This window comes from Berghia stephanieae, chromosome 9, assembly GCF_034508935.2.
Source record: "Berghia stephanieae isolate SIO BIC M18660-M18661 chromosome 9, UCSD_Bste_1.3, whole genome shotgun sequence".
Lineage (NCBI taxonomy): Eukaryota > Metazoa > Mollusca > Gastropoda > Nudibranchia > Aeolidiidae > Berghia > Berghia stephanieae.
Window position 1 is genome coordinate 3,174,320 of NC_088368.1, and position 13,121 is coordinate 3,187,440.

At 36.2% G+C, this 13,121-nt stretch overlaps 1 protein-coding gene across 1 annotated transcript in view; it reads left to right on the plus strand.

Annotated features, from left to right (window-relative positions):
* The window catches only part of LOC144979509 (uncharacterized), a 32,580-nt gene that overhangs the window by 15,174 nt on the left and 4,285 nt on the right, over positions 1-13,121 (plus strand). Inside the window, exons 10-12 of the mRNA XM_078926204.1 lie at positions 472-2,520; positions 3,691-3,789; positions 5,000-5,189. Coding sequence (XP_078782330.1) covers positions 472-2,520; positions 3,691-3,789; positions 5,000-5,189 — 2,338 coding nt within the window. The remainder of the gene's footprint in view (positions 1-471; positions 2,521-3,690; positions 3,790-4,999; positions 5,190-13,121) is intronic.

Below are 13,121 nucleotides of genomic sequence, written 5' to 3' on the forward strand. Positions count from 1 at the left end.
AGATCCCTCTATTTTAAGGAGTATATATTTTAATATAGATTTCAATAACATTTAAAATTGTGTTTGAATTGTTTGTGTGAGAAAGAAACACACCGTCAAGTACAACTTAGGTGGAAATCTGTAATGGGATAGGTTTCAATGAATTGACTTTACTTTGTGTTTTAGGGGGTCCCAATAGCTCAGTTGGTAGAGCACTCGCTTTACATTCATTCGAAGGGACCGAGATCGATCCCAGGTGCAGTCGAGATTTTTTTCCAACCCCTGTCCACCCAGGAGTAAATGGGTAGCTAGATCTGTCAGAAAGTACTTTGCGATAGACTGGCATCCTATTCACAGGGTAGCAAGCAATTGCTATTCCATTTAACACTATAGAAACGGGGATAAACGCCCGGCTCCATGGGCCTTACAGCTCTGGACCTTTTTTTGTGTGTGTGTTTAAGTAATGTTGATTATTCTATTTTCATCTTCCAGTATTTAAAAATCCGTGAGGAGAGACTGGATGAACACATCAGAACCCTTGCCAGTTTGCTACACTTGGTCTTGGAGTCTCTCACTTCTAATAAGCAACACCTGTTCCTCACTCGGATGCAGCAGATGCGAGAACATTCTCAACAACAACAACAGCAGCACCAGGGCCATCCAAACCCAGATTTTCACCACCACCAGCAGCAGCAGCAACAACAACAGCATAAGGATCAACATGATGACTCTCATCACAATGATCAAAATCATCATCATCAAGATTATGATGATGTCAAGACTGACCACCACCATTATAACAATCAACAACATCAGCAGCAGCAGCAGCAGGAAGAACAGCAAGGGTCACCACAACCTGTTTACCTAGAGAACACCTTTTCCCAACCTTACCAGACTGTCTCAAGTTCAAACCACAACTGCTCAAAACCAAGTGACCCTCACAATTCCAGCTCTGAAACCCCTTATTCAAAATTCAATTCTCCTTTAGCACAAAAATCTGATTCCGTGCCATCTTCACCTTCGAGGTATGACACAGAGACTCTTTCAACACCAAAATCCTGTTCCTCACCAATCTCAGAAAAAGATTGTCCAGAGCCATCATCACCCCGTAGGAATGATCCTGGCATGCAATCCAATTCTGGTGCTCATCAAGAAAGGTCACCATCACTGAGAAATGATCCAGAGTCTCTCTCAGTCTCAGAGCCAGATTGTTTTCTTTCACTTCGCCCACAAAAACCTAACCCTAAACCGTCATCCCCAAGAAGATTTCGTCCTGAGCCACAGTCAAAATGCTATTCTCATCTTTCACTTAGTCCTGAAAAACATTATCTAAAACAATCATCACCACAGAGAAATATCCCACACTCACCAAGTAGAGAAAGTGCATTTTTCAAAAGCTCATCACCACAGTCAAAATGCTATTCTCATCTTTCACTTAGTCCTGAAAAACATTATCTAAAACAGTCTTCGCCGAGATGTATCCCAGGGTCCAACTCACCAAGTACAGAAAATGAATCTTTCAAGCGCTCATCACCACAGTCAAAATGCTATTCTCATCTTTCATTTAGTCCAGACGCACGTTATATGAAACAGTCTTCACCACAGAGATATATCCCAGAATCCAACTCACCAAGTACAGAAAATGAATCTTTCAAATGCTCATCCCCACCGAGGCGAAATTCTGTGTCATCACAGTTGAAACTGGTATGGATAAACAATGGAAGTCGTGGTGAAAACAATGGAAGTCGTGGTGACAACAATGGAAGTCGTGGTGAAAACAATGGAAGTCGTGGTGAAAACAATGGAAGTCGTGGTGAAAACAATGGAAGTCGTGGTGAAAACAATGGAAGTCGTGGTGAAAACAATGGAAGTCGTGGTGAAAACAATGGAAGTCGTGGTGAAAACAATGGAAGTCGTGGTGAAAACAATGGAAGTCGTGGTGACAACAATGGAAGTCGTGGTGAAAACAATGGAAGTCGTGGTGAAAACAATGGAAGTCGTGGTGAAAACAATGGAAGTCGTGGTGAAAACAATGGAAGTCGTGGTGAAAACAATGGAAGTCGTGGTGAAAACAATGGAAGTCGTGGTGAAAACAATGGAAGTCGTGGTGAAAACAATGGAAGTCGTGGTGAAAACAATGGAAGTCGTGGTGAAAACAATGGAAGTCGTGGTGACAACAATGGAAGTCGTGGTGAAAACAATGGAAGTCGTGGTGACAACTACTCTCAATTCCAAAAGTCCTTCTCTGAATACAGTCAAAAACAACAACTAAATAACGTGATAGAAGAATCCATTGACATAAAGGACAATTTGGATACTTGGGACGCCCTCTGTGATAATCGTGATTGTACGGTACTTTTTTTTCTGAATTTGGCACAGTTGTTTTTAGGGATGGAGGTTGAAGGAGGCACAAAAAGCAATGAGGGTGATACCAATGGTAGTGATATGAGCACAGCATCTTCTACACCATCCCAATTGGGTTATTGTGAAGAGTTGGCTACAAGGAAATTTTGCCTGGATAACATCTGTCTGGTACTCGAGGTAGGTGAGAGTTTATTACAAATCTTGGAAGAAAATCAGAATATAATATAATATAATATAATATAATATAATGAATTTATATAGCGCCTAGTTCCAATTTACAATTGCTCCCTGGCGCTTTACATCAACACAACATGTATGATATACAAATATAGAACTGACATGTTAAAAAAAACACATAAATTCAATGATGACGTAATATATTATAATAAAATACATACTAAGAGTCCAAATTATATGCCCTACAGAAAAGCTCAGTTTTTAACCGTTTTCTAAAGATAAGTGGATTTTCACTATTTGTAGTTTCAATATTGATGGAGTTCCACAGTCGGGGGGCATGGTGGTCAAAGGATTTTTCATGAAAAACTAACGATTTTGGGGGTTCCCTTAGGATATTTAAATAAGCAGATCTTAAATTTCGACTGGGTTCATAAAGGTGGATAAGTTCGCAGTTGTTTATGTAGCAGTGTAGTTCATCGAGAAGACACCTGCTCCCAACCTTACCAGAATTTCTCTGGCTCAAAGCCAAACCACCCTCACAATTTTAGCTCAGAATTCCCTAATTCAAAATTCAATTCTCCTTTAGCAGAAAAATTTGATTCCAAACCATCTTCATCTTCAAGGCATGGTAATGGTAGAGCTCTCGCTTCACAAGCAAAGGGACATAGATTGATCCCGGGTGTTGTCCGGATTTTTTTCTGATCCCACTGTCCACCCAGCAGTGATTGGGTAGCTGGATCTGTTAGATCTGGTGGAAAGTACTTTGTGATAGACTAGCATCCTATCCAAAAGATAACATGCAATTGCTTTTTTACTTAAGTAGAGCCCAGAGCTGTTTTGTCTATGGGATTAACCCTCTCCTTACCAGCTATTTTAAGAATTGTCCCCAAAACTTTACACTCACCCAACACAAAAACAGACAAATCTTACTCAAACAGAAAAGCAACAAGCGCATTCTATACATAATATTGTTCGGCAATATAAGCTCTATTACAAAATTTATAGCTATAGAAAAAATAAATGAAATCTGGATGAAAAAAGTGATGGTTGTATCGTAACAAATGTGACGATTTTCCAATAGGTGGTAAGAAGAGGGTTAAGCGCAACTAAAATAAACTTTTTTTATGATAAAGTAATTTGATTTGATTTTGTTCTTCCTTTGACCCCCAGAGGTTACCAGTGGACAGCAATTTGGTCATCTTGTCCAGCTCATTTCTCACACGGTTTCAAGCTGGTCTCTTGTACATTCTGGCCAGACAGTTCCAGGATGTAAGTTGTATTATCATTTTGTGTTATTTATCGTCTTTGTATGTGTTACACCTTAGAGCACTTTGTGGATTCTACGTGCTGTATAAGCGGGTGGTTGGATGGGAGCATCACCCTTGAATCATATACCTATGATGTTCGCATGGGTGTACGATCCGATAGTAGGGCGGGTGGTTGGATGGGAGCATCACCCTTGAATCATATACCTATGATGTTCGCATGGGTGTACGATCCGATAGTGATGTCGTTTCTTCTTCTCTTTACTAGCCTATCCTGCTTCTTTTGTTTGTGATTGTATTTTTGACAGGGGATATTTTTTTTCCTGTAAATCCTCTGCCTGTTTGTTCTTGGTTATTTATAATTTAGCTTATGATATCTTTAGGTTATGCTTTTGATTGACATTTGTACTATTTTTGTTAGATTGCTTGTTTTTTTGTTTCAGCGGTCTCTCATATAACCTCAATTGTGTTGGAAGAGACCTAAAGCAACAAACAAACAAAAAACGTGCTGTATAAATGAATTATTACATTATATTACATTACAGGAGTCCCAATAGCTCAGCTGGTAGATCATTAGCTTCACATGCAAAGGAACCGAGATCGATCCCAGTCTAAATTTTTTTCTAATCCCCCTGTCTACCCAGCAGTGAATAGCTGGTAGCTGGGTCTGTTAGATCTGATGGAAAGTATTTTGCGATAGACTATATCATCCAATCCAAAGGATGGTAAGCAATTGCTATTGTCAGTTTCATGCTATAGAAAGTGGGATAAACTCCGGCTCCATGAGTCCAAGGTTCAATGGCTCTGAAGCACTACTTTCTTTTTTCTTTTTTTTTAACATTACATGACGTCATGAAATATTTTTTTTTAGGATATGCCATGAACAGTAATACTTAACTCACTCAATCCTAGAGATTTTTGTTACTTTTCAAAATCGGAAAATGATATATTAAAAATGAGAAAGTGCATAGATAGTTTTATTCAACGACTATAAACATGTAAAAACTAAAAACACTAGCTTTGATTTTACACCTATAATTTGTCTCAGAAAAATGTAATAAATAGGCATGGGGTAAAAGAATACCCGGGTATACTACGGATATAGTCGGTGTTAGGGTTAAGTGAGTTAATCTTTTTTTTTTTTTTTTAAATATATATATATATATATATATTGATCATTTTTATTTTGTGGCTGATGGCGATGTCTTTACTAGATCCAAATGACCTCTGACCCCAATATTTGGCTCCACCAAATGGTGGTTTGTCGTGGGTTCAAAGGTTTGTCCAGCCCAGCACTCCGTCATCACCTGTCTGACATCCAGGAAAAGATCAGGGGGGATGGGACAGTGGTGGGTGGTCAGGTGGCCATTATGGAGATGGTCAAGTTTACTCATATTTTGAATGGTAAGTACAGTGTAGTTGTCTATACTCTCTCTCAATCTCTCTCTCTCTGTCTCTTTGTCTCTCTCTCTGTGTCTCTCTCTCCCTCTCTCTCTCTCTCTCCCTCTCTCTCTCTCACTCTCTCTCACTCTCTCTCTCTCTCTCTCTCTCTCTCTCTCTCTCTCTCTCTCTCTCTCTCTCTCTCTCTCTCTCTCTCTCTCTCTCTTATATGGCCATTATCAGGAGAGAGTGGGATATGTCTAAGTTGATGTGGTTGTTGCTGACTGTTGAAGTGATTCCATAGGTTCAAAACTGATCAATTGGTGTTCCTGTGTATGCTGACAGCTGTTGTATATTTCTTTTTTTTTGTGTTGAGTGTGGCCCCAAGAGGATGGTTGATGATAGTGTATTTTTCTTGAATTTGAGTTTGAGCTTTTATATAGCGCAATATCCACTGAACATGCTCAAGGCACTTTACAAGGGGTCTCTGTCCAACAGCAACACATAACATGACGCCTGCTCTGCGCATAGTTGACTCCTTGGAAAAGGCTCTTTACTCACATTCTCTCACTGTACTCAGGTGTAAAATGAGTACCTGGCCGATAACAGCATTGTCTTTGTCCGAAAAATTGTAATATCGCCTAACAGGCGTCATGTCCCGCCCTACATGTTAAATGTTGCTGTTGACCAGGGACCCCTTGTAAAAGCGCTTTGAGCACATTTAGTGGATATTGCGCGATATAAAGCTCAATTATTATTAAACGGCCAGTCCAGGCATAAAATACATTGTTTTGATGATAGTGTGTATCCAGTTGTGTCAGATCAAATTTTTCCATGAAATACTGTAGTCTAGCTTGTCTTTTGATTTCCATGGTTTGGGGAGGGATTGGCATACAGGCCGAATCTTACGAATTTTTCGTAATTTTACTAATTTTAGACAAATTTCATGGCCAAATACGAATTTTTATGGAAAATTACGGATTTTTAAATTCTTAGTAATACTTAAATGAGAATAAAAATAATAATGATGATAATAATAAGAAGAAGAACAACAACAACAACCACTACTATTACTACTACTATAATAATGATGATAATGATAATATTGTGGTTGTTCATACACAATTTCAGAAATTATGAATTTCCTTGTCAAATTACTAAAAATTGACATTAAAATTGCTAAATTTGAATTTTTCAATTTGGCAAGTCTGGATTGGACGTAAAATGCCTTTGGTTCAAATTGAAGGAATTATGTGTGCTCAAAGAGTCCATAGCTCAAGTTCTTGAACAACACGTTCCTTTTATTAACAATTCTAACAATAAAAAGGATGTGATCGTACATGATAATGCCTCATAGAGCACTTGTTACTAAACTGTTTTTACAAGAGCATCGTATTCATACAATGAATTGGTCAGTGGTTAGTCCTGACGACGCAAACCAAGGCCCTCTATATAGTGTTCCAGGCCGGGAAGCAGGTCCGGAAAAGGGATAGAATAAAAAACTACCAGGCCGACTTTTTAAACATTTTTATTGACTCCAGCATATTTAAAATGTATCACAATGTTATTTCAATATTTTTCCACTACATCATATTGTTTTGAAATAAAATATTATGACCGAAAAAACGGATTTGAAGTGAGAACTATTTTACATCTCCGCCGCTATTATTTTAACTACTGGTATCGCATACGCAATCAGGCCTACGATCATTCCGCCTTTTGTATCGCTATTTCTTCCCCGTTGTTCCGCCATTGTTCTGACAACAATGCCTTGGTCTGCTAACAAAAGAAAGTTTGTTTCAACTATTTACGGATCGCTGCCTCTCTACAAGATGGATATAAAGACGTCTAATTCCCTTTGAGTGTTGCCCTCTTCAATTTTCAGCGTATCCTCCCAAACAAAGGTGAGTTTTTGTCGCGAGTTTTGAGTGTAGAGTGTGACGAGTGACAATGACAATGAGAATGACTGGTAAAAATGGAATGTGAGTTTGGATTACAAAGAGAGTTTTATCTAACTCACAGCTGACTGTTAAATGAAAAAGTAGGTAGATAGACGTCTTAAATGAAGATCAAACTTCCGAAAGCTCCTACATCCCCAGTATTCTTGTATTTTATAATGTTCTAGAGTACTATCTAGATAGTAGGCGGTTTGGGAAGGGGGAAACTTTTTTTTTTAAAGTTTGTCTCCCCCCTCCCAAACTCCCTACTAGAACATTATAAAAAAAGTTTCCCCATTCCCATTGAAACCCCCTACTAGAACAAGAATACTGCGGATGTAGGAGCTTTCGGAAGGCTTCCCGTCAATCTATCTTACTTAGACTAGGCAGTTCGACTGCAAACGGGGCTGATTGTGTCTCAGCCTCAGCTAGCCCATGCCATAGTCATAGGGAAGTTGTGACTGGAAATTGAGGTGGACGTCTTAAAATATGACGCAACATTTTGGCAACACTCAATATTTAAAACCTTTAATTAATCTATTATTATTATTATTATTATTATTATTATTATTATTATTATTATTATTATTATTATTATTATTATTAGGGTATTATTATTATTATTATTATTATTATTATTATTATTATTATTATTATTATTATGACTGTCTACGTACACGGTAACTGGGCACCTATCACTATCTACTATCATTCGTTTACTGCGTCTTTATCTGTTTATTGTTTGTTTTTGTTAGTTTGTTTCCCTCTTTTTTTGTTACCTATTTTTGTTGTTGTTTTTCAAAAAAATTTACCATGATGTTTAAAAAAACAACTTCGATTTTAATTTTCTAAAATTATTTATTTGAGATCAGTATTTCTGGGCCTTGTTTCTTAATGGGGCTATGTGGTCTAGTGGGCAGCTATGTGGTCGAGAGGTATGACACTCGCTTTTTGATCGGAAGGTCCTTGGTTCGAGCTTCGCTTGGCGATAGTTGAGTCCTTATAAAAGGCTCTTTACTCACATTTTCTCACCGTACTCAGGTTTTAAAAAATGAGTATCTGGCCATTAACAGCATTGTCTCTGTCCGAAAAAATTGTATTATCGCCTCACAGGCGTCATGTCTCGTTCTACATGTTACGTGTTGCTGTTTATCAGAGACCCCTTGTAAAACGCTTTGAGCATGTTTAGTGGAGATTGTACTATATAAAAGCTCAATTTAATTTTAATGAATTTAATTCGTACTTCCTTACAAAGGGGTAGGCTGTCCCATCATTGTTTATATTTATTCACCTTATCTACACCATTCACACTACACATCTCTTATTCGTCTTGTTTTGTTGATAAAGGGGAAACCAGAAACGTCCACAGTATGTCTTCGTCTAATAAATTGAGGCTTACAATTCAACACTTATCGTTATTTTTTAGATGATGTGTAATGTGTACATGTATCTTGTAGTCCTGCTTAAAACAATTGACATTAATCTCTACCCTAATTTCAAATGGTTACTATAAACTAATGTATCTACCTTTTTTTTCCCCACAGTATTTGATAACCAACAGTTCGTTCCATGATGGTGAACAAGTGCTGTGTCCCTGGATGTGACAGTAATTATTACAGACTTAATTGTGCGCCAAAAAAGGCATCTTGTTTTGAATTCCCGAAAGATGCAGAACAAAGGAATTCATGGATTAGAAAAATTCCCCGGGAAAACTTGGTTGTGACAAAGTTTACTGTTGTATGTGAAAAACACTTTCAGGAAGATGATATTATACGTTTTAAAGTCGTTCCTGAAAAAAATGGACAACCACAGAAAACTGTTCGCAGGAAGCGTTTGAAGTTGAAAGCTGGTGCCATCCCATCAGTTTTTCCAAATCTTCCCTCTTACCTCACTACTACCCCTTTGCCTCAAGGGAAAGCCCCAGGAGTAAGAGACAGAGACTTGAGGAGAGAGAAGAGGAAAGTTTTAACGTTTTTTTAGAACAAGATAAAATTTTAAGTTTTGAGCATTTTAAAAATGAAGTGTGTGGATTTCTGCAAAAGTGGAAATATAATGATATTTGTTATGCTTTAAAAAATGATTCTGTATATTTGTATGCCACTGCATCGACTGATTCGGATGGATTAACGATTCCTTTTAGTATATGTGTAAAAAATGATTTGAAACTAGATGTGTGGTTAAAAAATGTTCTTGTTTGTAAAAATGACTTGAAATGGATAATTCCGGACTCTAAGCTGTCTACTTGGAGCCAGTTAGAAAATATTTTAAGCCATTATTCTGCAACAGATTTTACATCTTCCTATAATTCAACATTTCATCAGGCAATTAAATTGTTGAATGTCTGCAGAGACAAAAATAATGATGATAGTAATAACAAAGTTTTTGATTTTTTAATTGATCAGTTAAATTTGATAAATCTGTCTCCATCACAGCGTAGATTTTCTGCTGAATGTATGATTGCTTCTTTTTGTATTTATTCAAATTCCCCGACAACTTATCGTAAGTTAAGGGATTCTTTATTTATTCTTCCCAGTGTGCGATATTTACGTTTATTATCTAGCACTGTATCTTTAAAATCAGGTCTGATTGCCAATGATTTTTTAGTGAATGAAATTAAGTACCTGTCAGATAAAGATTTGTATGTTAATCTTCTTATTGATGAAGTTCATGTCAAGTCGAAATTATCCTACAGAGGGGAGCAATTAATTGGACAGGCTACAAATGATCCTGAAAATCTTGCCAAGTCTATGCAATGTTTTATGATTTCTTCTGTCATGTCTAATAAGAAATTAATTGTTGGAATGTTTCCTGTTGTAAAGATGACTTCAGATTTCTTGTTTGAAACAACAAATGATGTAATTTTTAATGTTTGTAAAGCTGGATTTAATGTCATCAGTGTCATTTCTGATAACAATAGAATTAATCGAAAGATGTTTTCTTTACTGACCAAAGACTCAGAAACTAAATTTTTTATACCTAATCCTATTGACAATTCTCTCAAGATTTTTTTATTGTTTGACTCTGTTCATCTTCTCAAATCAATTCGAAATAATTGGTTGAATGTTAAAAACGATAGTCAAACTTTTACTTTCCCCAATTTAGATAGTGAAGTCATAGATAGCAAATGTATTTCTCATGCTTCCTTTTCTGATTTAAAGCATTTATACAGAGTTGAAAAGTCCCAACTTTTAAAAGAGGCCCCTACCTTAACCTGGAAATCACTATTCCCACACTCTTTAGAGCGTCAGAAAGTCAGTTTAGCCCTTAAGATATTTAATGAAACCAATATTGCTGCTTTGAAAACCTTAGGTCCTCATTCAGCTTTCACATCTTGGAGGGGTACTGTTAATTTCTTGACTATAGTTTGTCGTTGGTGGGATATGGTTAATGTGCATCACCAGTATTATGGGAGGAATAAGATTACACCAGAGGCCTCTCCTTTCTTTTCTTGTGAAGATGAAAGACTGAGTTGGTTACTAAAAATGTCTTCATGGCTCAAGAAATGGAACCAGATGCATAAAGAAACGAAGTGTGGTTTTTTTGTCTTCAGATACATTTTATGCTTTGCCCCATACATTAGAATGTCTAGTTGAATTGATAAGATATGTTTTAACTAAACTTAATTTTAAATTTGTTTTGACTGGAAAATTTCAGACTGATGATCTTGAGGCTCGTTTTGGTCAATATAGGCAGTTATCAGGTGGAAATACTTTGATTTCTGTGGAAGAGATTCTTCAGAATGAAAGAAAATTAACTATAAAGCAGCTTTTAACTATTCATTCTTCCTCTAAAGGCAGCATTCCCTTAAATGTTAAATGTTTTTTATCTGAGTTCTCTTCAGATAATTTGGATGAAAGTGACATGCTTTTCATTCAAAATTTTCCTTTTGAAAATGTTGAAATTCAGTCAGAGTCTTTAGATGTTATTATATATGTTGCTGGCTATGTTGCAAAGAAAGTTATTACAAAAACTGATTGTTCTTTTTGTTGTGAGATTGTAGGAGATAAAAACAAATGTCTTGGCTTTTCTATTGATGATAAACTTTTAGAGTATTTTGAAAACCTTAATCACGGTGGCTTAACATATCCATCTCCTGTTCTTGTTCATTTGTTTCAAATTGCACTTTCAATCATGAATGTTGCTGTTAGTAATATGGAGCTACATTTTTTGAAGTTAAACAATCAAAAATATGTCCTAATGAAACTAAATATAGCTTACTGGACAGAGTGTAACCTTCCCATTGAATTTTCATCTGTGTGTACGAATTGCAAGTCTCAAAGAGATAAGTTATTTCATATATGTATATCAACATTTGTCAACATTTTGTTGAATAATTATTCTAAGAAAGTAAATGAAGCAAACTGTTCTAATCAGATTGTAAATGTAAAAAAAGCCATAAAATTTGCATGATTTGTATTTTTGTCAGAATTTTATATTTGTTTGTTCCTGACCTCACATAGTGGGCAGGGAGATACATACTGTGTCTTTTATCCCCTATATCTGTTTTCCAACATGCTGTCTTTGTCTTGGGAATGAGATTACTTGGTTTTGTCCTGGCCCTGGACGGATACCCTGGCTGGGAGGGAAACAGTCAAATGTATAGTTAGTTTTGGGAGATAAAATTTTTTTTCCTTGTAAATCATCTCTCTGTTATGTACTGTATTATTTTTCCTTTCACCAATGTATGATTTGTAAACAATTGAGTGTGTTCCTCTGGAAGGAGACCTGTGCTTATGTCTGAATGAGACATTGAGTGATCTCAAACTTCGCACACTGATAGTGTGCTCTTGGAATCAACATCTGTTCCCTATTTGAACCAATACCCCTTTGTCTGCCTTATTTTTGGGTGCTTTAATTGTAATTCTATAACTTTTAACTATCCCATTTTCTTCCTTTTTTACTGGCGCTGATATGACCTAAGTGTTGTAAAACCCTTAAAAACAAAAACAAAAAACCCCACATATGCTTGTTTAAATTACTGGTTTGCATGTTTTGATAACTATGATGTGTGTAATAAACATAATTGCTTGATTGAGTGATATAATTATTACTTCAACTATACTATAACTGTAATTATGTTTTTGAAATCACAAAGTATAAATATATTTTAAAAGTATGTCACTTGCAATCTCTGTTTTATATTATGTATGATATACAGATTGTTCATATGTTAAAAATAAATGTCCCAATGAGATAACTGTAAGAACTGAGTTTTATTTCTTACTCTAGTGTGCAAGCGGATGGTTGGCGGGGCCATAGTAGATGGGAATCCTTTTAAGGTTCTTCCATTGTCATACTGTTTCTTCTTTTGGGGGTATAATTATATGTCTAAAGCTATTGCAAGTGTTCTACAGCTACGACAGTCTCAGTCATTTTTTGGAAATGTATTTTCTTGTCTCTATTCAACTTGTAACTACAAACTGTTTTCAGTTACTTTTCTTTTATCTATCACCTTACTCTCTCTCTCTCTCTCTCTAGTGTTCTCTTAACAAGCTTACATACACAGCTGTTCTGTTTGTTCAGTCGTGCTATACGACTGAGTACTTACGTACAAAAAGGGTGTTAGCATATCCCTGGGCCATAATGCATGTTATGGGGTAACCATCATCAATCTATATTTTTTCCTGTAAATATCTTTCGTCACCTATTTTGAAAGATGACATTTATTTCCCTCGTAAATCTACCTCTCTGAAACATCCATGGCAGGGCCTAAAGTCTTGGTATTATTTTAACTTGTCTAACATCTTACTTACCACTGAGCACTTATATGACCTTAGCAGTGAGCATGGAATAACCCACATAAAAGTAAAAAAAAGGAAAGTATAAGAATTCTCACTTTTAACTTTTATACTACTATTATTATTATTACTACAAAGTACTCTATATGGGTAACTTGTGTAACTTTAGCTAAGTCGTTATTGATATTGAAATGAACGAACTTATAAGCGTTAATATTATTTAGAAATAAGATCCTCTAACACTTAACACGTCTTTAAATTGTTTTGTGCGCGAAGAGCTG